This window comes from Nelumbo lutea, chromosome 1, assembly GCF_056320005.1.
Source record: "Nelumbo lutea isolate HS-2025 chromosome 1, American lotus-T2T, whole genome shotgun sequence".
Classification (NCBI taxonomy): domain Eukaryota; kingdom Viridiplantae; phylum Streptophyta; class Magnoliopsida; order Proteales; family Nelumbonaceae; genus Nelumbo; species Nelumbo lutea.
Window position 1 is genome coordinate 89,806,034 of NC_142684.1, and position 27,846 is coordinate 89,833,879.

Genomic DNA, 27,846 nt, shown 5'->3' on the forward strand with positions numbered 1-27,846 from the left:
TTTTTATTTTCGTCCTTTTTGGTATTATATATCACGCTATAGGGTTCGATTATGATCAAAAAGATATGATATCAGAAAAATATCTGACCAATCAACTGGAATCATAAATGTAGTGAATCAGGTGTTATTTATCAAAATTCATGGGTGGGTTTTGATTTGTCAAAACCCTTTTCATATCATATCTTTCCCTCATCATAGATTTTCCCAAAATGAAAATCCTTAAAGGAGGTTTAAATCTTTTACCCTAGATTATAAGAATTTCAATAAATTAGAAGTGTTTTCAGATTCAGACAGAACCAGGCAATTGAACCGTTGAACTGGTCACCCTTAAGTCCCAATTTTTTTAGGGGTTTGTACCATTCAGTCCACCCCTAGGTGGAGCTACTAATATACTGAGGATGGACTGAATTCTGTCCCGTGGATTGATGTCAAATTCACAGGTATGAAACCACAGGGTAATGAGCCAATGAACCAGGAAGCAGAAGCAGAATCATCCCTGAATTCTATGGAATTCAAATAAACAAATCTTGGTTATTTGGCTGTTTTATTTATCATATATTTTGGTAGTTCAAATTCTAATTGTTGGTTTTTTTTTCTCATTCGATGGAATCACTAATCGCAGGTCGACCAGTGAAGTTATTGCTCTCTCTGGTCCCTACTGAAAGACAAATTTAAGCATCATAGGATAATTTTTACAGCACGATGATGGAATATGAATAGGGTTAGCCTCTGAACTAGGCGTTTTCACAATTACGCAATTCTGATATTTAACAATAATTATAATTGCTTGATAAAAAAAAAAAGAAACAAAAAGCATTTCATTTGAAAACTTGAATCAAATGCAGATGTCTTTTTTCCTCTTCTTTTTTCTATGCCATCCATCAAAAGAAAAAACACCGATTTCTTTTTTCCTCTTCTATAATTTCTTTTCCTTTGTCTTGCATCTCTTTGATTCCCTTGTTTGATTCAAGTTTCTTCAGTACACTATCTCACAAACATGTGTAAATGAACGGGATTGAATCGAAATTAGATGTATTGGCAAATTCGAGTTTTGACATCGATTTGCTTCAGGAAAAGGCCCATGCTTAGGGTTGGTCTTGGGTTGACATTTAACCCCATCCAACCCATCTAATTTATACCCATATTTTATTAGAGATGTTCAAAAGGGGTTTAAAGTTATTTAATAGGAAATGAGGGATTTAATAGAAGATGGAGATATTACAATCATTGACTATTGAAGAGGGAAGAGGGAGAGGGATATTTAAGAATGACTTTATTAGAGAAGAAGAATAATAGATTTTAATAGAGGAATTAAGGTTTAGGGCTTTTATGAGGAAACCTATCTAATAAAATTTCTCTTTTTAATTTTTACGCATGGAAGAGAAAGGGAGACTGACGCCTATGGTGAGGCCTTTGGCCTCCACATGAATTCATGTCTGTCCCACAAAGCGTGCCCCAAAAATGACCCACATCACATCCCAACCATGTATTGGGAACATCTCCCAATGACAAGCGGGAGATGTCTCAATGCATGCTGAGATGTACATGTGGGGTGTTTTCGGGCACAAACATGGATTCCCTCCACATACTCATCTTTCTATTATATACGTAGATGAAGGCAATGATTAAATTATCAATATGATACACCTGATACCGAGTGTATCATATCCGTAGCCATGTTCACGGGTATAAGATACACTACAATTCTATGAATGTCCTGCTAGTTGTGTGTATTGGCACCATATGCCATTGTATCAATGCATATTCGTATTCATATCAACACCTCCGGGAATTTTGAGGGTGCCACTAAGCATTCACCTCACATGCCTCTCACAACAATTGCCATTGGTGCATTTTACAATGTATACAGCATTTCATAAAATTTAAAAAATTAATTTAAGTTTTTATCCAATGCTTAAACACCAAAAGCACAAGGTGTATCAAAAAGACAATTTTAAAAGACTATCGAAATATACTTTGAATATGCATGAATACAAACGAAAAATCAAGATACACAAATATGCTAGAAAACTCAAATAAATCATAACAAAACATATTAATAACAATAGTTGTACGTTTTATATGATTGTAAATAAGTTACTTAAAAGTAAAAGAAAAAAAAAAACTGTAATTTAATGATTTATATAAAGTTCAAGATACCGAACACACTTGGCAACTATTGACAAATGATGAAATAATTAAAATGTGAAAAAACAAAAAAAAAAAAGCTAAAATGTATATGGATATACACCTAGTTTTAAAATAATCAATATAATTTATCTTAATATTTATTAATATATAAAGACCCAAAACAGTCCCACACAGGCTTGTATATGTTCAATGCATACGAAAAGGAATGCTACAGATGATTTCTATATGTTCCATTTATTGGACTTGTGCTGGAACGATACATATCAGCCAATACGGTCCAATCCATTGTGAAATTTTGAACCTTGCTTTTACTATCATTAAGAATAACTAATACGAAGGCCAACTTTTTACTTCGTTTTCAATATTTGAGTAGTGCAATAGGAAGGCATGATTGCATCATCAGTGCTATTTTTAAGCCCTTAGTTACAGATTAATACAATAAAGCACCCTAAAATGAAAGAGGCTGTTTATTTGTGAACTGTGACCCAATCTGATGGCTTTTACTACATTAAACTAGGTGCAAAGCAGTCCATATCAGCTGCATACAGTCATTGGTTTCATTTTTGAAGCAAAAAATTTAGATAATTAAGCGTCTGTTACTGCATTCAGGAGGTAGCCAGTTGATGCCAATTTGCAGGGAAAAAAAGAAAAGAAATGTAAATAATTGAGAAAATTACTCATTATAAATAAACTAGTAATACCTCAAAAGAAGATGGTTCAATACATTACAATCTATTATTATAATTTACTTATTGTCATAGTCAATGCCGTAATATATTCCAAGTTTGTTCGCCTCTCGTATCATCAGAAAGAATATTTTGAGATTTTCTTGTAATAAACAAGACAAATGGCACAGGTAAAAGAAGATAAAAAGGAAAAAAAAAGTTAACGTATCCTACCAGGGTATATTTGAGCAAAGGTGAAGGATTACAAAATTGTTGAAGGCACAAGCTTCATTCCTTGGGCTTATTCCTCATCATTTTCCGCTTATTAGCATCCAGGTATCTCTTCCTCAACCGAATAGCTTTTGGAGTAACCTGAAAACATGCAAAAGGGTATTTTCAAATTAAGAAAGTGATTGATCCATCCCAACCATCAGTTAAGATCAGGTGCTCAGGGATTTCACCTCAATGAACTCATCAGAAGCAACATATCCTATAGCTTCTTCAAGTGTCATCTGCATATAAATGCATTCAGTCAATACATCGTGCTTGTAAAGAAATCACTTAAATATTACTCAAAAAAAAAATGTAGTAGTGCTTTTCCACCTTGCACTTCAGCAGCAATGCATTATTGTATGCTTGGCAATAACTCCTAGTAGGCTAGCCCAAGCATTTTTAACAAGGCAACCATGTATACTGTTGTATGTAATCAGAAGTCAAAGGGAAAAAGAGGAAAATAGAATCCCAAGGAAGCAAACACAAGTTGCAGAAGGCAATCGTTCGTTAATATGGGGAAGAAACAAATAAAGGTAACTTGACAATGGACCTGCTAACTCTCTCCCTCCAAATATCTTATGTCACCCTATAAAACAACAATTCTGGACATTTAAATGAAATCATCACAAGTAAACCATGAGAAACATATATAAAATGTTTTATTGTTTGCTATGTATTTCCTAGTTATCACAAGTAAATAATTGACAGGACTAGGTAAAAGAAAATAAGAAAAAGAAAAATTCAGAGAGTATCTCGTAGGCATCTTTTCTTAGAATAATTTCCTACTGCAATGGTTGGCTTTACATGGCTATTGATAAGCAATACATTAGAACACAAGGCACAGGCTAACATGAATGAGCTTTTAGTCTTTGCTTTAGCACACAGCTTTGTGGCATTCAGGGCTACTACAAGGACTTCATGTGCATTGACCTACCTTTAATTAGATGAAGCCTACTATCAAACCCAGACAAGTCGGCTCCTCAAAGAGCACTCTTCACACCATCCTCAAAGCACATTGCATCCGTACATCGGGAACATCTCCCATACTTGTATGCTGTTATTCATGGGGAGATGTTCCCAATGCACTTCTGGGATGTGCAATGAGGTTGGTGTGAGAAACACTCTGAGGAGAAGATGCGGATTCTATCAAACCACCCTCCCAGCACAGATATAAACCACTCTAGTGGACAGATGAAATGGCTATGGGCTCGCAAGAGAAGCTTGACCAAATCTAGATGTTTGGATCACCATCATCATCATTCCAAAGTATATGGAGTCAGCTAAATGAATCCTGTTTTGTCATTCCATTCTGTTCAGTGTCAATATCCACTGTTAAATTATGATCCCTTAAATCATTTCTTACTACTTCACCCCATATCCTTTGTGGCCTGCCCCCAGCTCTTCTAACCCCTTCAACTTGTAACAGTTGACTTATGTCCTGTGCATAGCATGCACATTGCACACAGCAGATTCACCCTCATCCTATTGGTGCTGTATACATGGTCTTCTCTGCATGTGACCAAACCATCTTAGTCTGCTCTCCCTCATTTTATCATCAATTAAGCTACTCCTAGGTTCCTTTGAACGAGTTCATTTCTAATCCTGTCCTTTCTAGTTTCAAGATTAACGTATTATCAAACAACAGTTACATTTTGCTCACCATTAAAAATCACACAACTATCACATGCTTGTCCATTCTAGATTCTAATTTTAAGGTTAAGATCAAAACCTTTTGGAAGGCTAAGGTTACTTAAAGAGTAAACTTAAGTATAAGGTTTATATTTTAGTTTCTGTTTCCAACTAAACCTTTTTTCTCATCGTTTTCCAACTAAAGTTCTCTTGAAAAACTTCTTCCTATTCAATCGTGTCCAGGAAGGATTGCAGCAATAGCTTTTAATTTGTCAACTTTCACAAGTATAATCATTAACTCATGTCCCCTTGGTGCAAATTGTGCAGTTTTGATGCAATTGTTAGATATAGTTCTTGGAATTCGGAAGAACTTAATGAATTTCTTTTCATCTTCTTGCAAAGACTTATGCTTTCCAATTCTTTGTTATCCAACTTTAAGCAACATATCCTTAAAAAGTCAAGAAATCCATCCTATGGCATTCAGCAAGTCTAACTGAATTCATCTTGTGGTGTGCATCCTTAAGTATTCAGAATTTCTGCCTTCATATCAAAGTTTTGAAACCTTTCAAAAGGTTGTATGGACCTGAGCTCTGATGCCCCATCATCCTGCTCCTCGCGTGAGGATGACCATGGAAAGGATTAAAGTAAATATCTTCTTGAACATGATTCTTGTCGCTTTTCTCAGCTTTGTAGCATGCAACATTTTATGCAACATTTTAACTATCTCCTTGATTACTCTGTTTTATCTTTCATGGACATTATGCAGTGAGAATCTAGACCAGGCCCCCTTTTTTGACCTCTCCTAGCTGATATTTTATGGAATCTTTAGAGGAAAGTGATTTCTGAAAACAACCCTAAGCAGAGATATGATTAGCCGAACACAATACCTGTTCAGCAGACCGTGGAACCAATAGTAACACTCCACACCAGTCATAAAATACATGGGGCCCACAATCATTCAATCTGTGTGGGCTCCATGCATTTTGTCACTGGTGTGGGGCATTATCATTGGTTCCGCAACCTGCTATACAGCTAAAGCATTCAGCTAATCCAAATTTCCCCAAAGCAACCCAAATAAAGGGCCTCATCCCTAGAAACCTGAGATTAGAACCAAAAAAACTAAATATGATAGAATAGCTGATAACAATTTGAACAGAAAGAAGTTTCATATGGCTGTATTTGTTTCTTTGCAAAATGGGCACAAACTTTTTCACAATTTATAATTTATTTTCATGTAAAAGGGGTAAAAATATAGCTAAAACATTTAATGATGAAAATTATTTATTCCATTTTACTTTAAACAAACACAGCCAAGAGATTTCCATCTTCATTAGAGAAAACAGAAATTCAAAAACTTATTTGCAGTGTCAAACTTTTGGGCTTAAGAAGGGGGGAGCCCTAAAATAATTCAGCTTCTAAAGATCTAATGATCTAATTGTAAGTACATTTAGTTCACTATGTCTGTGATCACGATGAAAACATTAAACCAGAATAATGGAAGCCACCGAGGGCCCACAATGAGCCCATAACCCAATACAGGTTTGCGATGAGACCATAACCCATCACAGGTCTGCAATGAGCTCAAAGCCATCGCAGACCTGCGATAGACTAAAAGACTGTTACGGGATTGCAACAAGTCAAAGACACTCACAAGAAGACACCCAGCAAACTAAGCAAAACACGTCAGACTAGTTCCGGCGTCATGTGTGCCACAACAACACAGGGGACCCGTGAGGAGTAGCGCACATCTATCATGAGAATCCTCGGACGAAAGGAAACTTCGCCCTAAGAGGACCTCAGGCGACACGTGGCAAACCCCCAGCAGTGTCCTCCTGGCAACCGGCATCTAATCTAAGATCTCCTTTCCCAATAGGAATCAAACCCCTACTCGCCTTTGCTACTTTTGGCCTTTCTTCGTCCTTGAAGGAGATCGTCACATTCTGCCTTACCACACTGCTTACACTAATCATATACATATAATTAGAACTTAAAAGAGGCTAGCATGTGACAGTCATTTGACCTTTTCATAGATAGAAATATGTTATTATCATGCAATTTTTCATAAAAGAACATAAGAAACAAACAACCCAAGTTGCTGGAGAGATTACACAGTCACAACTAAAATATGCAAACCAGCCAAAGAGAGCAGAAGTAACTGATCTGCATCCACCACCAAAACCCCATTTATAGTGTTCATGCCAGTTCCCTCTTCTATTTCTATACTTTTTATATTCCAACTCTGAATTAACAAAACTGCCCAGGAAAGAGTCTCTTTTTCCATGATGGAGGCTGAAACTTACTATGCAATTGGTTATTTGGCAACAAATTGAATTTTGTGGGCTGCCACTGGCAACAGGCAAGTGAAAAAATTCCTGGTAATTTAGATGATTGGTAGACTAATCCCCTACATATATACTCTCTCTTCCAAAATCATCCTTTTTCTCGCACTTTTTCACCATCTAACCACCAACTTCACTGTTCCTTTTTTGATAGTTAAGATCATAGCATTTTTGAGTTCCAATTGTAAGATTTATAGCAATGGCTCAATGAGGTAATGTAAATAGAAACTGGTGAACCTTTGTTCTTTTTATTTATTTATTTTTTGATAAACTAGTGAACTTTGGTTCTTCAAAAAAATTTAGCACAATTTCAAATCTTTAATGAATATATGTACATATATCACCATATTATTGCTTTGCTTAATAACCCTCCAACACCATCTCCAGATAAAATGAGATAACAAAAAGATTCCAGACTGTGCTTGGTCAGACATGGAAATGCTGTATCTACCAAATGTATGAAGGAGTTGGACTACATAAGCAAAGCCCATGGTGATTTATCCCTTTTTTTATCAATAAGTGTGAAAATTCATTAGATTAGAAAAATGATGTAGCACAGTGAGTAAAAACCATAGAAAAATACAGTGAGATAAAGCAACTTATCTCTCCCCTTAAATGCACCCTTCCCCTACAATTGTGCCCAGAACAGAACTTGTCGTCCCACCCCTTGTTTTGCTAGAGAATCAACAAAGGAGTTGGCACTATGCTTGCACCAGCTGAAAGAAACTGCCATATCCCTTGTTAGCCATCTGAATTTTTTCTTTTCATTGTTGTAAACCCACATCTTCATCTCAACACTGTGCAGCCAGTTTACAACCAATTGTGAGTCCCCTTCCACTACTAATTTCCTAACATTCAAAGATCTTTCCCTTTGAACTCCTTCCATCATTGCCAAAACCTCTGCTCTGAGAGAATCTCCCTCCTCCCACCAGGCCTGAAAATAAGGCAATTATTCTCCCCTCATCATCCCTAAACACACCTCCAATTCCTGATGGTCCTGGGTTTCCCATGCTACAACCATCAAAGTTTGATAGGTCCTGTTTCTGGTGGAGAAAGTGTATCCTTGATTGATTTAGATTTTCAATAGTTGTAATAAGTCCACTTGATCAACGAAAGTTTCACTATCCTCCCATAGTTGTGTGGTTATTTGACAATCCTATGGCATGGAAAAATAATCAGAATTTCTTTCATGCACAGTCTAAGAAATTGTTATTGGAAAATTTCTCACACTAAACTAACAGTAAGATCAGAAGCTTATTTGGAAAGTAACCAATATTAAAATAAGACATGGCAATTCTTTTTCCATTATCCTAATTTAGTAACAGAAGAAATTTTATGGAAGTATCCATCAAACATCTAGTAGCAATATCATGTTGAAGTATCCCATGTAATCACAGATACCAAAAGAAAAATATTGTATTCAACTGTGGTAATACTATATCCAGCAACGCAATATGCTTAACACAATTGCTTGTAGAAGAAACTAAGTTGTGTAAGACAAGACCAAGATTGAAGAAACATACAAGGCGAGGTGGGGACAACTTCACATTCTCATCCTTCCCAGCAGCACGGACATTGGTCAGTTCCTTTGCTCGTACAGGATTTACCTGTAACAAATTAATCACTCCAAGGTCTCATAAACTTCTCTGTTTTTACACATAACACATATCATAAAGGGTTGCCATGCCTTTGCACTTACATCCAGATCTGTATCTCTTGAATGTTCCCCAACAATCATGCCATCATATGTCTGCAAACAAATTAGACAAAGAAAGTCAACCGGCAGTATATTATGCAAATTGATTTAAAGATATCACATAATGTGTTCTGTTATATACTTTTGGGTGGCAACAGTGTAATTGTTTTATACATCATGGTACCAAACATCTCAATTTATTGGATTGAATTGCCAAAATAACAAATGATCTATTATAACCATCCAACAAATTATATAATTTTGATGGTAAAGAAAGGTACCATCAATAAGTTGATGTGATTGTTATAATGAATATAATAAAGAAATACGAGTACAACTAATCTGCTAGGTCATGTATTAACTTGATGGTCCAGATCAAGGAAATCGCTTGCCAAGATGACAGGCATATAATGGAATGCATAGAGATTTTAAAATTTCCTGGATTATTTGATATAACCTGTTGACTTAAAAACATCAAGCAGAAGAAGAGAAGAAACACAATAATCAAATTAGAAGACAACCTCCATTCCAGGGGTAACAAAGAGGGTTCCACGAGCTTCTAAACTCATAAGTGCATGTGCAGTTATGGTTCCATTACCCATTGATACCTGTTCAACCAAGTGTTTCAAGTGAGTCAGGTGTCAAATTAACAACTGATATATCAATCTACAGTATTTCTATTGAATAAAACAAAAAATGGTTAGTATGATTGACCAACACATAAACATTTATTTAACTTTAAAAGATGCCAAAGAAAAACATTCTGGTGGATGAGTTGTTTGTTTTATTCATCTATTTTCATGGGTGTGCATGTATTACCACGATATCAGAATAAGAGAAACCATAAATATGGTTTTAAGGCATTGTCCTATATCAATAAACAATGCCTCGATTATATTAATTTTATTCGGAAACAATTGAGTGAAACAATTTGATTGTGATTTACATGGTTTCATTCACAACAAGTTTTGCACTATATGAACTACATGGACAAGCAAAATGGAAAACCACTTAGAGGAAGCAACCAAGTTCAATTTCTTTTCACTTGAACCCTATAACTAATTTTCCATATCCTCTGAAATGTACACATATGTCTATGTCATGAAGACAAGCTGTTCAGAGGTTTCGAATTCATAACAAAGATTGAAGCCTGGATAACTAGACCCAAGCACTTGGATTTGAAATAAAGGGTTCTTCATTTTTTTATGGATATAAAAAGGAATCTCCATTGTGAAGTAAACCAAACCTTTTTCTCCCTATGTTTTAGCTTTTGTTTTCCTCAACACTAACATGTGTTTCCTTTTTTTTTTTTCCATTTTAAAGGGGGATTTGACTATGAATTTTAATATTTGAAGGAAGCAAACAAGATCTATTAGAAGGCTTTCAACATGATGATTTCAAATAATTGGATGTGGTTTAAAAGGTAATTTTAGTGGTTTTTAGTGTTTGAACAAAGAAATTTGTCTTTTAGGTATCTCCAATGGCTCAAAGCAATTCTGAAAAAAGGTAAACATTACAGTCATCACTTAGACACTATTTGTTATTAGGATCATATCCATGTTTCTGGCCATACACTATTTTTTATAGTAAAATAAGAAGAAAGTTTTATTAAGAAAAAACAAGAGAGAAAAATTACAAAACAGGTGATAAGGTATCACCAACAAAAAACAGAAGAAGAAACAATACCGAGACCAGAAACCCTCCTCTATATTTCAACCATGACCACCCAATGTCCATAAAAGAATTAAACAAAAACAAAAAACCCACCTACCCTTATTGATCAAAAAAACAAACAAAAAACCCCCTACCCTTTCAGCAAAAAAACTTTCCCACCCCTGAAGTAAACCAACTATACCAACCAATCACAGAGGAAATCCATCTCATCAACAAATAAACAAATAAACAACAAACCTCAAATCTTTATAATCTTTACACAATCTCCATGCAAAAAACTCCTCACCCTGCAAACAAAAAATTACTCCATTTCCCCAAGAATCTCAGATAGAGTTCAATGCTTTTTTTCTTATTTATCTTCTTACTAGGGCTCATCCAAAAAGACCCATCTTCAATCTGGTGAAAACTCTTGACACTTGAACTGTTCGATGCTTCTTCTTGTTCTTAATTCACACTATATTAGGTAACTGTTCTCTTTCAAAAGAAAGTCCTTAGATTTATAGATAAATCCTTTCCAGTTCGAGAACCAGATTCTTCTCTAACGTCTGGGCTGCCACCTGCTCTCTAACTCCTTCAAAATCTTCCACCTCCTCATCAGAACATTGCAACCTCTTGCTTGTCCATTGGTCTTCCCTATCCACCAAAACAAAATTTCCTTTTGCTTCTTCCTTATTCTTCAAATTTCCAAAGTGTTTATCTTCTAAGTCCTTGAATTTCTACCTCACAAATCCCCCTCCCAAATAAAAAACAAGGTCAGTGTTTTATTAAATTCCACCTCTTTATTCACCTGTGTCTCCAAATCTATTGTAATTCCAATCTCATGCTTTTCATCCACGATCACTTTGCCATCATTTTCCTTAGATTCTTCTCCATCTTCATCAACAACCTCCTTATCCTCGACCAAAGGAAAGGTTTTGTACTTTCCTTTTCTTTTATAGTTTTTGTTCACCAGGTAATATTAATCCTAACCCTGATTCATTTCCTACTTCTTCACTCTTAGGTTCCTTCCATTAAACCTCCTCCTCCTATACTACCCTTCTTCAAGAGAAAGCAACTGGAATTCATTAATAAAGAAAACAGGGGTACATGATACGATGTACAAGCAAAAACTAGAGGGAGGCCCAAAGGAGCTACACAGGTACAGACCTTTCACTATACAAAGCATCTGAATGGGCACCAAACTTTGTTAGGTCATCAGCTATTGACCAAGTCTTCAGCCTCAGCAAAAAAATGACCAAGTCTCCAAGGGCCACCCTCTTTTTCTTCGAACCATTTTATAGTATTTATAAAGTCATCTTTAGCGGTTAGATTCAGAATGCCCAGATCTCTAGCAATACAGAAACCTATGAGAGCTACAGCACCTCTGCCTTAGTACAGTTAGCGATCCCAATTGGTCCACTAAAGGCGCAGCATATGTTGCCATTTCAGTCTCTGAATACTCCTCCAATTCCAGGCTATCCAGCCAGTCCACGATTCCTAAAGACACTTCCATCAAAATTTAGTATAAACACTTCTTCCATTCTACTACCCTTTTTGTCATTAACTCTACCCTTATCTTTTGAAACAGAGATTCCACTCAAACCACAGTCTGTGCCCCCCTTTTCACTTCATTCTCCCTTCCTTCAATCTCTACACCCACATTGTTTACCAATGTTTGCTGTTCATATCCCATCTCACCGTCTGATTCTCTGCCCACTTCTCTGCCCTCCCCTCTTGGCTCTTCAAATCCATTGCAAGGTTCTCTTCCCTTCTTACCTTCCTCTATGCTCCATTCCTTTGAACTGCTCATCCCACTCTGTACTGTCTAATCAACACCTTTGTAGGTGTCTAAGCACACCAACGCCAACAAGACATTTTCTGGTTGGTCCGTTGGTGTCTTTGTATTGGTTTTCTTTTTCATACATGTTTAAGGTCTTCTCAGGCAAGGAAAAGGGCAAGACAGACACCTTATTACATGCTGCATACTTGTACACTATCACCATCATCTAAGCCTTGTCCCAACTTCCCAACTATATCGGGTGTACTACACAAATCCTGTTTTGCCATTCTGTTTAGTACCATGCCATGTCCATCGTCAAATGATGAGTGCTTAAATCATTTCTTACCACTTCAACCCAGTCCTTTTTGTTCTGCCTTGTCCTTTTTCTTTATTTTTTTTTTCAAAATTTGGTTTTTGGGGATTAAACTACCTATATTTTTCATTAGAAAATAGTGGGGTACTGAAACACCTATAAACAGGCGTATCGGGACCCAAAAGATACAATACGATACGCCCGATACGGGGCGTATCGTATCGATTTTTTGAACCTTGCTTGTAGCAGATCAATTCTTATGGATGTTCTGTACCACACTGTCTTAGCATAGTTGTCAAGGTGACGCCTAGGCAGGCGCCTAGGTGACAAGGCGCCTTTTGAGGCTCGTCTCGCCTAATCACCTAGGCACCTCCCTGTTGGCTAGCCTCACCTTGGCGCCTTGAAAACTATGCATCTTATTCTAATTTCTCTCATTTTATTACATATAGGACCTACTCTAGGATTCCTTCAAATGATTTTATTTCTTACCCTATCCTTTCTAGTTTTTCCACTCATCCATCTCCGCATTTGCATTTCTGCTACACTCGTTTTTTGGACATTTTGTTTCTTCACTACCAACACTTTGCTCCATGAAACATCGTTGGCCTTACAACTGCTTTATAGAATTTTCCCTTTAGTCTAAGTGGTATTCACCTATCACACTCACTTTCTCCCTAAACTCTCCTTTCCAAAAATAATCTCCTCTAATGGTTTTAAAAGAATCCAATGATTTAAAAGGTGCACCTAAGGCGTACCTAGGCATACAGGCGAGGCACATTTTGGGATATACGCCTCGCCTAGGTCCTAGGCGCACCCCTTTCAAAAGGATGCGCCTTGTGCCTCAGCCCAGGTGTGCACCTTTTTTAAATTTTGTTCTTTTTGCTTTTTTTGAGTCTAATGGCCCTGGACCCCCGACCATGCCCCTCGAGGCAAGCACAAACAAGTTTATGTTAAGGTCTGAAATTCTTATTTCTCAAATAACAAATAATGATTTTATAACTTTCACCGAAGCTCCGAGAACCCCCTATTTGCTAATGTTCATTCATTTATAGAATTTTGTTTCTTCACTACCAACACTTTGCTAAGCTCCTTGAGTATTAGGAATGCAGAAGTATAACTGGTTGTTTGTGGTTGGCCTGTACATGTGGGGGCCTATGGCCCAGTTTCTCTTGGGCCCTATTGTACTGTTCTCCTGTGTTTGACTCAATAAATTTTACCTTATCTTTTTCAAAAAAAAAAAAAAAGAAACTTTAAATATGCTTTGTTATTTTTCTGAATGGAATTGATTATATTGTATATGAAATATTAAAATTTATGCTTATGAGTTGTTAGAGTTGGTTAAGTAAGGGTAAATTAGTATTTTCATCACGTTTAAGGTATATGCTGATGTGGTCTTGACAGTAAATCCGATTGAAGATTACTGAAGAAGAGGAGAGAGGAGAAGAGAAGAGAAGAGAAGGTAGAAAGGAGAAGGATTAGAGGCAATGGAACAGTGTTGGCAGCGCCAACTTCATTATAATATATAGAGCAAAAAAAATAAGAAGGGAAATGACCCTTGTGCCCCTACTAAGTAAAGTTACAATAACATATTAAAATAAAAAAGTTTTAATCAGCCAAATAGACCCTAACAAAATAAAATCAATTATTTCAACGCTCACCCTCAAGTTGGAGCATAGATGTCAATCATGCCCAACTTGTCACACAAATCATTATGCCACACATGATGAAGACCTTTGGTGAAGATGTCTGCAAGTTGTTCTTCTGAGCTGACATATGGGGTGCACACTTCTCCATTTACAAGTTTCTCTCTAATAAAATGCTTGTCCACTTTAATGTGTTTCGTCCTATCATGGAGGACTGGATTAGCTGCAATGTTGATAGCAGCCTTATTGTTGCAATAGAGTGACATAGGGTTGCTAATTGTAAAACCCAGTTCTCCTAACAGATTTCTTATCCACATGATTTCAGCAACTCCATGAGACATAGCTCTGTATTCTGCTTCAGCACTAGATCTAGCCACCACTCTTTGCTTCTTACTTCTCCATGTGACTAGGTTTCCCCCTACAAAGGCATAATATCCACTGATAGACTTCCGGTCATCAACTGCCCCTGCCTAATCAACATCAGTATACCACCTCCAGGCAGCTTCTTGAGGTATCTGAGGAACAGTAAACCAGCTCCAGCAAACTTCTTGAGGTATCTGAGGATCCTCTTTGCAGCTTCAGGTGAGTTGTCCTAGGATTGTGCATGAACTAACTAAGGACACCCACTACATAAGCAATATCAGACCTGATCATAGACAAATACAAGAGTCTCCCTACAAGTCTCTGAAACTTCTTCACATCTTTCAAGAACTCTCCCTAGCTGTCTCCCGGTCAATGGTTGGGTTCCATTGGTGAGTCAATTGGTCTCGCCCCTAGTTTGCCTGTATCTTCTAGTAGATCTAGTACATATTTCCGTTGGGAAATAAAGATGCCCTTGTGAGAGCGAGCAACTTCAATTCCAAGGAAATAACATAAGGGGCCTAGATCTTTCACCTCAAATTGAGTGGCTAAGAACTTTTTTAGTCTCTATATTTCAACCAACCAATCTCCTGAGACCACTATGTCATCCACATACACAATTAGAGATGCACTTTTCCCTTCGCCTTTCTTCACAAATAGTGTGTGATCTGACTGGCATTGTTTGAACCCCATCTGTTGAACTGCTAAGTGGAACTTACTAAACCAAGCTCGAGGAGATTGTTTCAGCCCATATAAAGATTTTTTTAACTTGTACACTTTCTGTTCACTGCCTTTGGCACAAAAACCTGGAGGTTGGGTCATGTGCACTTCCTCTTCTAAGTCACCATTCAAGAAAGCATTTATGATGTCCAATTGGTGAAGTTCCCAGTCGAGATTTGCCGCCAGGTGAAAGAAGAATTCTGATAGAGTTCATCTTGGCTACTGTGGAAAAAGTCTTTGTATAGTCCACTCCATATACTTGTGTAAAACCTTTTGCCACCAGTCTAGCCTTGTACCTTTCAACAGTTCCATCAACCTTGTGTTTCACTGTGAACACCCACTTGCACCCTACTGGTTCCTTCCCTTCAGAAAGATCCACCAACTCCCAAGTGCCATTTTTGTGTAATGCATCGACCCCTTCCTTCATTTCATCTGTTCATTCAGGTTTGGATAAAGCTTCTGCCACATTCTTAGGAATAGGGATACTATCAACAGAGGAGAGGAATGAACGATATGAAGATGAAATATGATCATAGGACACAAAATGAGAGATAGGAGCAAGTGTACCTGGCTGATGGGAAGGATCAACCTCCAGTGAAGCTGATAATGTGGGTTGCATAGTGTCAGGTTCCACGGCCCTTGAACTCTGCTGCCTTTTGTGGTGGCGAAGAAAGACACGGAACAGAGGAGGGTCAGGTAGAGGAGGTAGTTGAGTCTGAGCCTGTTTCTCCTCAACCCTACTCTCCCCTTGAGAAGAAACCGAGAAGAAAGGTTGATTCTCAAAGGACACGTCGATTGAAACGGTACTTACGAGAGGCGGGATCATAGTAACGATACCCCTTTTGAGATAGAGAGTAGCCAAGGAAGACACAAGGAATAGCACGAGGATCAAGTTTACCCCGAGTAGGTGACAAGTTATGAACAAAGCAACAACACCCAAAAACACACATTGGAATGGGGAACAACGGAACTATAAGAAACAAAAGCTGATGTGGGGCCTTATGCTCTAGTAACCGAGATGGCATACAATTGATGATGTACATAGCACACAGAACAACATCCATCCAAAAGCATTTTGGAACATTCATATGGATTAACAAGCAACGAGCCACTTCAAGAAGATGACGGTTTTTCTTTCAGCAACACCGATTTGTTGGGGTGTCCTAACACAAGAGCTTCGTTGAAGTGATCCACTCGAAGCAAAGAATTCTGTGAGATCACAATGAAAGTATTCCTTTGCATTGTCCGACTTGAAAATATGGACTTCAGTTTGGAACTGAGTGAACACCATGTGTTGAAAGTCTTTCACAATTTTAGGCACTTCATCTCTAGATCGCATAGGGTTAACCCATGTGTATCTAGAGCAATCATCAATCAAGGTAATGAAGAACTTATATCCAACCTCAGTACGTAGAGTAACAGGGCCCCAAACATCAGATTAAACAATATGAAACAAAAATTCAGATCTTTTATTTCTTAAAGGAAAAGAGCTTCTATAATGTTTACTCAATTGACATGTCTGACACTACAACTGACTCACTGACAATGACTCAAACAATTTTGGAAACATAACTTTTAATGACTCAAAAGAAAGATGACCAAGATGACTATGCCATAAATAGGCTTGACTCTCATTGGACGAACTCAATGACTCTATAGCCACAAGACCAGCTTTGTTCTCCAACACGTAGAGACCACCCACCATGCTTCCTCTACCAATCATCTTCCGTAAGGCCAAATCTTGAAACACACATGAAGACGGATAAAAAGTAACTGAATAGTTCAAGGAGTGAGTAATACTACTAATGGAAAGCAAATTTATAGGTAATTTAGGAACATGTAGTACATTAGAAAGGGTAAGGCCGAGTGGGAGAGATACGGTTCCTTGGCCGGCTATGGTGGAGAAAGAACCATAAGCTAATCTCACCTTATCTCTCCCAAAGAGAAGATTGTATTCCTGAAATAAATTTGACTTACCGGTCATGTGGTTTGAGGCTCCGAAGTCAATTACCAAAGGGGAATCAGAGGTATGAGATCACACATGCAAGGCAGTGGTAGTGTTACCTGATGCAGACGCAAAAGAGGTAGGAGTAGGACCAAAATCCATCTGGCGAAGAATCCTACCATATAACTCCAAATGGTCACGGAAGGAGTTGATCTCTTCCTTAGGGTCAGAACTGGAATGCCTATCCTGAGTTACCATGGGACCAATCTCTTGAGATGCCATATTAGTTGAGTTATACTTTTTCTTATTCTACTGAGTTGGTTTCTTGCCCTGATCAATTATTGACTTCTTACCCAAATCCTGTGCCCATTTAGGTTTTCCATGGAGATCACAACATGTATCTTTGGTGTGTCTTGTCTTCTGGCAGTGAGTGCACCAAAGCTTACTCTTATCATCTGTTCTCTTCTGAGAGCCACCCTTCTTAAAACCACCTCTAACATTAGTATCAGAACTTCCCCGGACAACTAGGGCAACTAGTTCCCCCTCTGTACAATTCATCACATTTCTTCTACTCTCTTCTGACTAAACCAAGGCATAAACCTCCTGAACTGATGGCAAGTCTTTACTTCCCAAGATCTGCACCTTGATGGACTCATATGAAGGATTCATCTCCAAGAGGAAGGCAAATACCCGTTGCTGAGATACAAGTGATTTGTATGTCTTTGCACCTTCATCACACTTCCAGTTAACATTCTGATAGTGATCAAGTTCTTTCCATATCGATGCCAGATCTGAATAGTACACCGAGAGACTCATTTCCCCTTGCTTGCAAGTGGACGATTCAGCTTGCAATATCTTGGTATATCTTCCAGTTAACTTTGTTTGTTCCCATATTTCACAAGCAGTTTCAGCCCACATAAAAGTTTTTCTCACCTGTGGCAGCATGGAAACCAAGAGCCATGACATCACCATACTACTTTCTTGGTTCCATCTATCATATTCAGCACTTCCGCTCTTCAGTTCCTTCACTTTCCCATTGATGTATCATATTTTTCCCCTAGCAGTGATGTAGAGTTTTATTCCCCTACACTATTCAAGGTAATTGAGACCATCAAAGGGAATAACAGCCATGGGGAAACTCATATCCATTCCCCCACTCACTCCATTTTGACTTCCAAAAATCCTTGAAGTAGCAGAATTCTCAGACGACATGGTCAACACAATTTTTTTATCTAAAACCTCAACTTAGCATCCCTCCTTATACCAGAACAAAAGACTCCACACACAACAAGTGATCAGTCCACACACACTTCAGTTTTTTGTACTTAATCAGTGCACAAGACCAGCACCAATTTCCAAAAAAAATAATATGACATCTGATTTTCAGACCTGTTCGGAATAACAGTCCCAGCCTATAGTTTTCCAGAAGGTCTACAAGCATTAATCACAATCCTTACACATAAGACATCAAGCCAACAAGTAGAGAAAACAGGTCATATGTGACCTACAGCCACCTTTCACAGGTACAGGATCACACGATCCAAAACAAAGAGAGGTAAAAAACCTCACAAGGGTCTGCCGACATTCAATGGTTCAGATCCATTCGTTATTCTCTTGGTACACGACCAAGGGAAGAAAGAAAGACAGGAAAACAAAGGGGCGGTACCAGTTGCAGATCTGATTCGATCAGCCCAATTCAGCAGCTTGGAGAAGACACTTGATGGCCCAGATTCAATGGCCACGCTCTGATACCATCTTGACAGTAAATCCAATTGAAGATTACAGCAGAAGAGGAGAGAGAAGAGAAGAGAAGAGAAGAGAAGAGAAGGTAAAAAGGAGAAGGATTAGAGGCAATGGAACAGTGCTGGCAGCACCAGCTTCATTATAATATATAGGGCGAAAAAAAAAATAAGGGAAATGAGCATTGTGCCCCTACCAAGTAAACTTACAATAACACATTAAAATAAAAAAGCTTTAATCAGCCAAACAGACCCTAACAAAATAAAATCAATTATTTCAACATGTGGCAATTCTGATATTACTTCTATAGTTCTCTTGTCCCATACTTAAGTGGGGGCAGTTTTGTCCTTGTACACTAATTACAATATAATACACATTATGGTCGACTAGTAGGGTTCAGACTCTCTAGTTCGACAACTTCTCTCTCTCTCTCTCTCCTTCCTTCTCTACTGGTTTTAACTGCTGAAACATGGTATCAGAGTGCTAAACGAAGGAGAAGAAGGCTGCGGCTTCAAGTTTTCTGACCTGTGATCTATCCTTCTCTTTTCTCCTTTTTTGGGCTGCGAAATCTGAGGTACACAACTTTGGTAGCTGCGACACTATTTTATTTTTTTTAGGACTACGGAAATCCCTATTACAAGTGTTAGGAAGATGTGGCAGCCCTAGGATATCAATCTAATACTGCTGTCACCATGAGTGACAGCCCTAGTCGTCGTGTGGTAGTGTTTGTAGTGTTTACCCTCTATTGAGCAGTTTCAAGAGGATTTGTGTGGTTGTTTGAGTTGTTGAGTTCCTGTCATGGTGATTAATTGTCAGTAGTGGTGTGAAAAGAAGAAAAAAAACTTGCTGAAAAAAGTGGCCGAATATCTCTGAATGGTAGTTTACATCAATGTTTTTTATCTGAATGGTAGCCGAATCTGTCTGAATGGTAGTTTACATCAAGTTTATTGATTGTGACTGGTTGTGAAACTGTTAAAAGTGATTTGGAGACTGCTATAGTGTTGCCTTGACAGCAGTATTTGTTTGGTGGCTGAGAATTCAGCATTAGAAATAGCATTGGAGGACATAATGGCAGCAATTGGAGATGGTGGTAGTGATCAGAAATCTAGTGTGATGGTTCCCTCAGACTATCTAGGTGTGCAGATGACTTCAATTAAACTTAATGGTGAAAATTATGTGCCATGGGCCAAGTCAGTGGAAGTTTCTCTCAAGGCAAAGAGGAAAGTGAAACATGTGAAGGAAGATAAATCATCAGCTTAATCTCCAAGGTTTGATGATTGGGAACAAGAAGATGCCAAAATCATGACATGGTTGTGGAACAATATGGAACCCAAGATAAGTGTCAACTTTATGTTCTTAGAAACAGCTAAGGACATATGGGAACATGCCAAGAAACTTTATTCTGGATAGGATCATACTACGAGAGTATATCAGCTCTATCAGGAGTATTTCAATCTGCAACAAGGGAATCAAACCCTAGAAGAGTATTATGCCAATATGAGAAACCTCAGAATTGAACTCAATGCCTATCATCCCCTAACTCCAGATGTTAAGATTCAGCAACAACAAAGGGAGCAACTAGATGTCACTAGGTTCTTAGTGGGGCTAAAATTAGAGTATGAACCAATTAGAGCACAAACATTAGGGGGTTCTGCTCTTCCTACACTTGAGGAAGTATATGCACGGCTTTGCAGGATTTCTTTGGGATCCACAGAGAGTACCACACCATCTGACAGATCAGCATTTGTTGTAGCAAGAGGAGGTGGACATGGTAATAGAGGGGGAGGACATGCGTCTCGAGGAGATCGTGGTGGTTCCATGTTTGGCCGTGGTGGTGGTCGTGACTTAGGGGGAGGTCGTGGTAAAGGAAAAAGCAACATTACTAGGAAGTGTACACACTGTGGCAGGGAAAGACATTCAGTTAATTCCTATTATGATCTCCATGGCCCACCTTCTACATGGGCTAATCATGCAGCTACTAGTGGGGTTGATGTGAGTGATAACCAACAGACGGATCAAGCACCTTCCACATCTACATCTGCATCCGGGAAGGAAATGATAAGTGTACCACGAGATGAGTATAAGAAGTTCCTTCAAGCTACTTCACAACATACTACAACTACTCTTGCACACTCAGGTATGAACTGTCAGGCATCCAAACCCTTGCCCTGGATTATTGACTCTGGAGCCTCTAATCACATGACCGGGACTCTAGGTGTATTTTCTTCCCTCTCTGAAACTTCCACATCTCAAACCGTTACCCTGGCCAATGGTTCCTCTTCCCCCATTTGTGGTGTTGGTAATGTTGACACGACATCTCTTTCTTTATCATATGTTCTATATGTGCCTAAATTTCCATTAAATCTCATGCCAGTTAGTAAATTAACTAAGACCCTTAATTTCTCAGTTACAATTTTCCCTTCATTTTGTGTTTTTCAGGATCTCAAGATGGGGAAGAAGATTGGTAGAAGGCATGAGACCGGTGGATTGTATTATCTTGACGGTGGTGGATCGTCAGTTGCACTTCAGACTTCCTTAACTCCTCTACAATGGCATTGTCGGCTGGGACATCCATCTCTCAAGGCATTCAAGCTATTGGTTCATTCTTTGAGTCATTTGCTTTCTTTATAGTGTGAGTTGTGTCAGTATGGGAAACACCATTGGGTTTCCTTCAGTCCTAGAATTGATAGTTGTATGTTCAATCCTTTTGCTTTAGTCCACTCAGATGTTTGGGGTCCGAATAAAATAGAGTCCTATAATGGTTATAAGTATTTTGTTATTTTTATTGATGATTGTTCAAGGGTGACATGGATTTATTTAATGAAAGAAATGAGTGAATTATTTTCTATTATTCAAAAATTCCATGCTGAAATACGTACGTAATTGTTCCAATAAAAGTTCTTCATTCAGATAATGGTTGTGAATCCTTTCTTACTTCTTTTCAACACTATTTGAAACAACATGGCATCATTCATCAAACTTCACGTGCATCTACCCCTCAACAAAATGGGGTGGCTGAACAAAAGAACAGTCATCTCCTTGAAACTGTTCGGTTTATTCTTCATCATATGAATGTTCCTAAACGAGTTTTGAGTGACATTGTACTTACTACTTGTTTTCTTATTAACCGGATGCCCTCATTCGTCCTTCACGATTGATCTCCCTTTTCTATTTTGTTCCCCACCTTGTCTCCCTTTCCATTAACGCCTTGGGTCTTTGGCTATGTGTGCTTTGTTCACAATCTGAGTCCTAGTTTAGACAAGCTGGATGCACGCTCTATTAAGTGTATCCTTCTTGGCTATTCTTGGACCCATAAAGGGTACAAGTGTTACAATCCCACCACTTGGAAGTCCTATGTCTGTCCTAATGTCACCCTTTTTGAATCCGTACCGTTCTTTTCGAAACCTGAAGTACCATCATCTCCACCATTGCTTCCTCTTCCTCTTCCTCTTCCAGTCAGTGATCTCGTTCTGGTTTTTCCCATTGGGGCTGAACCCTCACCTCCTCCCGTGCAGATTCCTATTAAACAACCACTGATCTGGCACGTGTATACTCATCAACAGACACCGGCACCTCCTCCGACTTCTACCTCGTCTACAAATCCTATTGTTGCTCCTATCTCAGAACCTTTAGAACTTGATCTTCTCATTGCTTTAAGAAAAGGTAAAAGTAGTTGTACCCTACATTCCATTTCCAATTTTATTTGTCACTCACCTTTCCGTTTCACATCACCAATTTGTTTCTCTGTTGTCCTTTATATTTATACCCAAGGATGTCCAAGAGGTCCTTACTTCACCCGGGAGGCATCAAGCAATGGAGGAACACTTTGCTCTTCAGCATACTCACACGTGGGAGCTCACTACTCTTCTTCCAAGAAAATGGGTGTATACTATTAAATACTTTCCAGATGGTTAGTGTGGAGCGGTTGAAGGCCTGACTAGTTGCTAAAGGTTATTCTCAGTTGTATGGGGTGGACTATGTAGAGACCTTCTCTCCTGTGGCAAAGATTGGTTCAGTCTATGTCTTAATTTCCTTGGCAGTTATGTATGATTAGCCCATGTTTCAGCTTGACATTCAAAAAGCCTTCCTCCATGGTAACCTTATGAAGGAGGTATATATGGAGCAACCACCTAGGTTTATTGCTTAGGGGGAGGATAGTAAGGTGTGTAGACTGAAAAAGGCAACTTATGAGTTGAAACAATCTCCTCGTGCTTGATTTGGGAAGTTTAGTTAAGTGGTGAAGAATTTTGGAATGAAACAATGTCGGGTAGACCACTCAGTGTTCAGCTGTGATTTTGAATCCGAAAAGACTTTATTAATAGTCTATGTGGATGATATTTGTCATAACTGGCAGTAACAAATTAGGAATTGATAGACTAAAAGCCTTTCTACAAGACCATTTCCAAACAAAAGATCCTGGGACATTGAAGTATTTCTAAGGTATAGAAGTTGCCAGGTCAAAACAAGGTTTAAACTTGTGCAAAAAAAAATGTCCTTGATTTGCTGGATGAAACAAGGCTGCTAGGTGTGGAACTGGCTAAAACTCCCATGGAACAGAATGCTAAGTTGAGTAGTGATACAGGTGAAATATTTGATGATCCTGGAAGATATAGACGATTAGTGGGGAAGCTGAACTACCTGACCATCACAAGACTAGACATCTCCTTTGCTATTAGTGTGGTTAGCCAATTTACGCAAAACCCCCGAATACCTCACTGGGATGCAGTTCTTAGAATTGTAAGGTACTTGAAGGGAACTCCAGGCCATGGGTACAAACCAACAGGAAGACTTGAGGTAGTTGGGTATACAGATGCAGATTGGGCAGGCTCAGTGTCGGATAGAAGATCTACGATAGGTTACTGCACATTTCTTGAAGGAAATCTAGTGACATGGAAGGGTAAGAAGCAGACCATTGTGGTAAGGAATAGTGCTGAAGCCGAATACAGAGCCATGGCACACACTACATGCGAGCTAGTATGGCTGAAAAATCTCCTACAAGAGATTGGACTCTCAATGGACAGACCTATGAGATTGTACTGTGATAACCAAGCTTCAATTCACATCTCATCTAATCCAATTTTCTATGAGAGAACAAAGCACATAGAGATTGATTGCCATTTTGTGAGGGAGAAAGTCCTTACTGGAGAGAAGCACAGAACACATGGGCTTAGGTAATCAGTGGGCAAATTTGTTTACAAAAGGTTTGAGCTCAGGGAGAGTGAACTATATATATAACAAACTGGGATTATATGACATATATTCTCCAACTTGAGGAGGAGTGTTAGAGTTGGTCGAGTAAGGGTAGATTAGTCTTTTCATCATGTTTAAGTATATGCTAATGTGGCAATTCCGATATTACTTCTGTGGTTATCTTGTCCCATACTTAAGTGGGGGCAGTGTTGTCCTTGTACACTAATTACAATATAATACACATTATGGTCAACTAGTACGGTTCAGACTCTCTAGTTCGACAACTTCTTCTTCTCTCTCTCCTTGCTTCTCTACTGGTTCGAACTGCTGAAACAAGTGTAATATTATCTTATGAAATTAACGATATAATGTACATTACAAAACCCAGTTCTGATATGTGCAGCATTTTTCAATGGAAATATTAAGAACTGATTGGCTTCTGTTTAATCATTTGGTACAATATGTATACACATTTGAAAGCTCGAGAAGAAAATAGAGAAGCATACCAATACTCCTTTTCTCACATTTCCAAGAGGGCCCCTGTATTTTGAATAGGCTGGAAGCATAAAAGCAAATAAATAAATAAAAGACCTTACCAATTATACTGTGTTATGAACCAATAGAAACTCATGCTATAACAAAGGAGAACAATGCACAAAGAAACAGAAAGTAAAATGCTATAACAAAGAAGAAAAATGCATAAAGAAACAAGAAGGAAAATACATCATGAATAATGGGGAATAAATAGAAGAATACATCGAGAGTACACAGGGGCCGTTGCTTGATGTAATGGTAAAATCTAGGCTTACAAGTGTGAAATGTGGATTCTAGTCTGAACATCCACTTTATGCAAAAAGAAAGAGAGAGAGAGAGAGAGAGAGAGAGAGAGAGAAGAAAAGAAAAGAAAAGAAAAGAAAATTGCAAAATGTTAGGAACAACATCCATTCCACCCCTACCAAGATCCCAGATAGCTAGGATCAACATTAGACAATGGATTTTTTATACATTCAGAAACCACATTATTAGAAATTTGCAGATAACAAGGGTTCACTTTACTTTATTGAGATATAACATTACCATTTCCATTCCTCATCAATTATCACAAACATAGAAAACCACTCAAGAAATGTCCCCAACATGCTTCAATCTCCACCTTCACTACACCTTTCGGCTTCTCTCCTTCCTGATTATTTCCCTCCCAAGAGTTGGATTTAACACACCTCGTTCACTCCTAGTTCCGGAAATACTTTTTTAGTATGTAGCATATTCCTCACCACCTAACCTAAGAACAACCTTAATTTCTTACAAACATCTACTTTTATAAATAGCTTTGTTTAGATCCACCTTCTTAAAGGCAAGCCTAATTACGGGACTCCCACCAATGATGACATGTTTGAAATATCCTCTTATTCATGATCACACTCACTTTCTCCCTGAACTCTCCTTTCCAAAAAAAATCTCCTCAGATGGTTTTAGAAGAATCCAATGATTTAAAAGGTGCACCTAAGGCGTACCTAGGCGTACAGGCGAGGCGCATTTTGGGATATGTGCCTCGCCTAGGTCCTAGGCGCACCCCTTTCAAAAGGATGCGCCCTGTGCCTCAGCCCAGGTGTGCACCTTTTTTAAATTTTGTTCTTTTTGCTTTTTTTGAGTCTAATGGCCCTGGACCCCCGACCATGCCCCTCGAGGCAAGCCCGAACAAGTTTATGTTAAGGTCTGAAATTCTTATTTCTCAAATAACAAATAATGATTTTATAACTTTCACCGAAGCTCCGAGAACCCCCTATTTGCTAATATTCATTCATTCATTGCAATAAAATATCTTCTTAAAAGGCAATGAAAGTTATAAAATCATTATTTTTTATCTGAGAAAGAAGAATTTCAGACCCTAACATAGACTTGTTCGGGCTTGCCTCGTGGGGCATGGTACAAAGGCGACTCATAGAATCAAGAATGCAATATGTTTTACATCACACTAGTTACTTGAAGCAATGCAATTAAGAAGAATAAGAGATTGTGGGTTTTACATGCTTGAAAATGCTTTATATGTTTGCTTTTATTTTTAAATTTTCATTTGAATACACTTTACGTGTTATGTTTATGTATTTTAATTTTAGATAATAGGTTTTTTAAAACATTTATTTTAAAATTTAAGTCTATTTTTTATTAACATTATGTTTAATATTTTTTGGATTCTTTGCATTTTTTTAATTTTTTGGCTTTTTTTTTAATTTCTCACTTTTTTTAATTTTTTAGCTTTTCTTTGTAATTTTGCACCTTGCTTAAAAAGGCGCGCACCTCGCCTTGCGCCTTAGGCGCAAATTGGCCCTTGCGCTTTTAAAACACTGGAAGAATTGGAATATGTCCAAAACCATGTGGAACTGTGAATAGCACCACTAACCTAGAGGAGACTGTTTGAAATATCCTCTATTCACAGTTCCACATGGTTTTAGACATCTTCCCATACTAGAGTAATTAAATAAAAAAGAGAAAAAATCTGCACTAGAACAAACTTACTAAGGAATGCACGATGCATAAATCCAGTCCCGCGTGTGTCACTACTAAAAACACACCTATAACCAACCAAGCCCCTGCAATTACAAAACCAAAAAGAGATTAAGTTTTTAACATAACAAAGAAAAGCAAAGGCTGTAAGGAAAAAATAAAATACTTTTTATTTTTATTAAAAACACATCCTATACACATTTGTTAGGATTAAAGATACCCGCGACCACAAGAGAAAAATATAAGAAATTGATTTGGACAAGAAAGCAATGAGTTTTCACTTGTATACCCCTCTTCTATTATAAAATATAAGGTCTCCAAAGACCATTATGCCCTTACAATGAAGCCTTGTAGGATTGATTTGTGAACATCACCTTCTTTGACAAACCAAGCACATCCATAGTTAAAAGAAAAAGAGAAAAAGATGAGAAATAGAAATTGGTTTGGGCAAGGAAGTGATTTACAATATTTGTCATACTCATCGTTTATTATAAAAAGTAAGGTTTACGAAGAGCATTATCCTCTTTCAATAATGTCATCTAACTTAAAATATTGCAATTAGGGAACTGATTTGGACGTGTCTCTTCTTTGATAAATCAGGCACATCCCCAAGGAGAAGGCAAAGAAACCACTGTTAGTTGTCAGTTGTGACAAAATTCAGAACATGGAGGGGCTTTTGTCTTTTAATCAATGTACTTTGTGACTAATGATAATGCGCCCCCCTTTATCAAAATGGGTTGTGCCCAAACCACTCCCCTTACAAAATTTTTGTTAAGTAAAAGGAACAAAATTTATTAATGCAAGCAAAAACAGGTAGAGCTAAAGATGTCGAGGCAACACCCACCATACACTTGAAAGAAAACTAGACTAACTGTCCAAAATACATAACATCAATTGATTTTTTTCAAAATAAAAGAACCCTGCATTTCATAGATAACAAGTCATCTAAAACCTCAATTTGAGAGGAGGTTCGTGAAGCATATATAAGCAGAAAAATCACCTTTCACAAAGTGAAATTGAAATTAAAAAAAAGAGTAATAGTTTTTTTTCTTTTTAAAAGAACGAATGTCTGATACAAGAAAACAGAAGCAGGTCCCAAACAATACCACCTTTTTCTTCTACATCCTGGGAGATCTATATCATGAATGTCCAAAACAGATCAAGATCTGAACCCAACATAAATATGCATTCCCTCCGCTATGATTATACCTTTTTCTTCTAGACTGTTTTTGACTTGGGAACCT

The 27,846-nt window shown here is 37.9% G+C and overlaps 1 protein-coding gene across 1 annotated transcript in view; it reads right to left on the reverse strand.

Moving 5' to 3' along the window:
* Window positions 1-2,864: 2,864 nt before the first annotated feature.
* The window catches only part of EMB2785 (elongation factor family protein), a 75,118-nt gene continuing 50,136 nt past the window's right edge, over window positions 2,865-27,846 (reverse strand). Inside the window, exons 13-19 of the mRNA XM_088965970.1 lie at window positions 26,615-26,688; window positions 24,604-24,653; window positions 9,275-9,361; window positions 8,757-8,807; window positions 8,581-8,664; window positions 3,278-3,328; window positions 2,865-3,188 (exon numbers count right to left, since the gene is read on the reverse strand). Of these exons, the coding sequence (XP_088822096.1) occupies window positions 3,105-3,188; window positions 3,278-3,328; window positions 8,581-8,664; window positions 8,757-8,807; window positions 9,275-9,361; window positions 24,604-24,653; window positions 26,615-26,688 (481 nt within the window). The 3' untranslated portion in view covers window positions 2,865-3,104. The remainder of the gene's footprint in view (window positions 3,189-3,277; window positions 3,329-8,580; window positions 8,665-8,756; window positions 8,808-9,274; window positions 9,362-24,603; window positions 24,654-26,614; window positions 26,689-27,846) is intronic.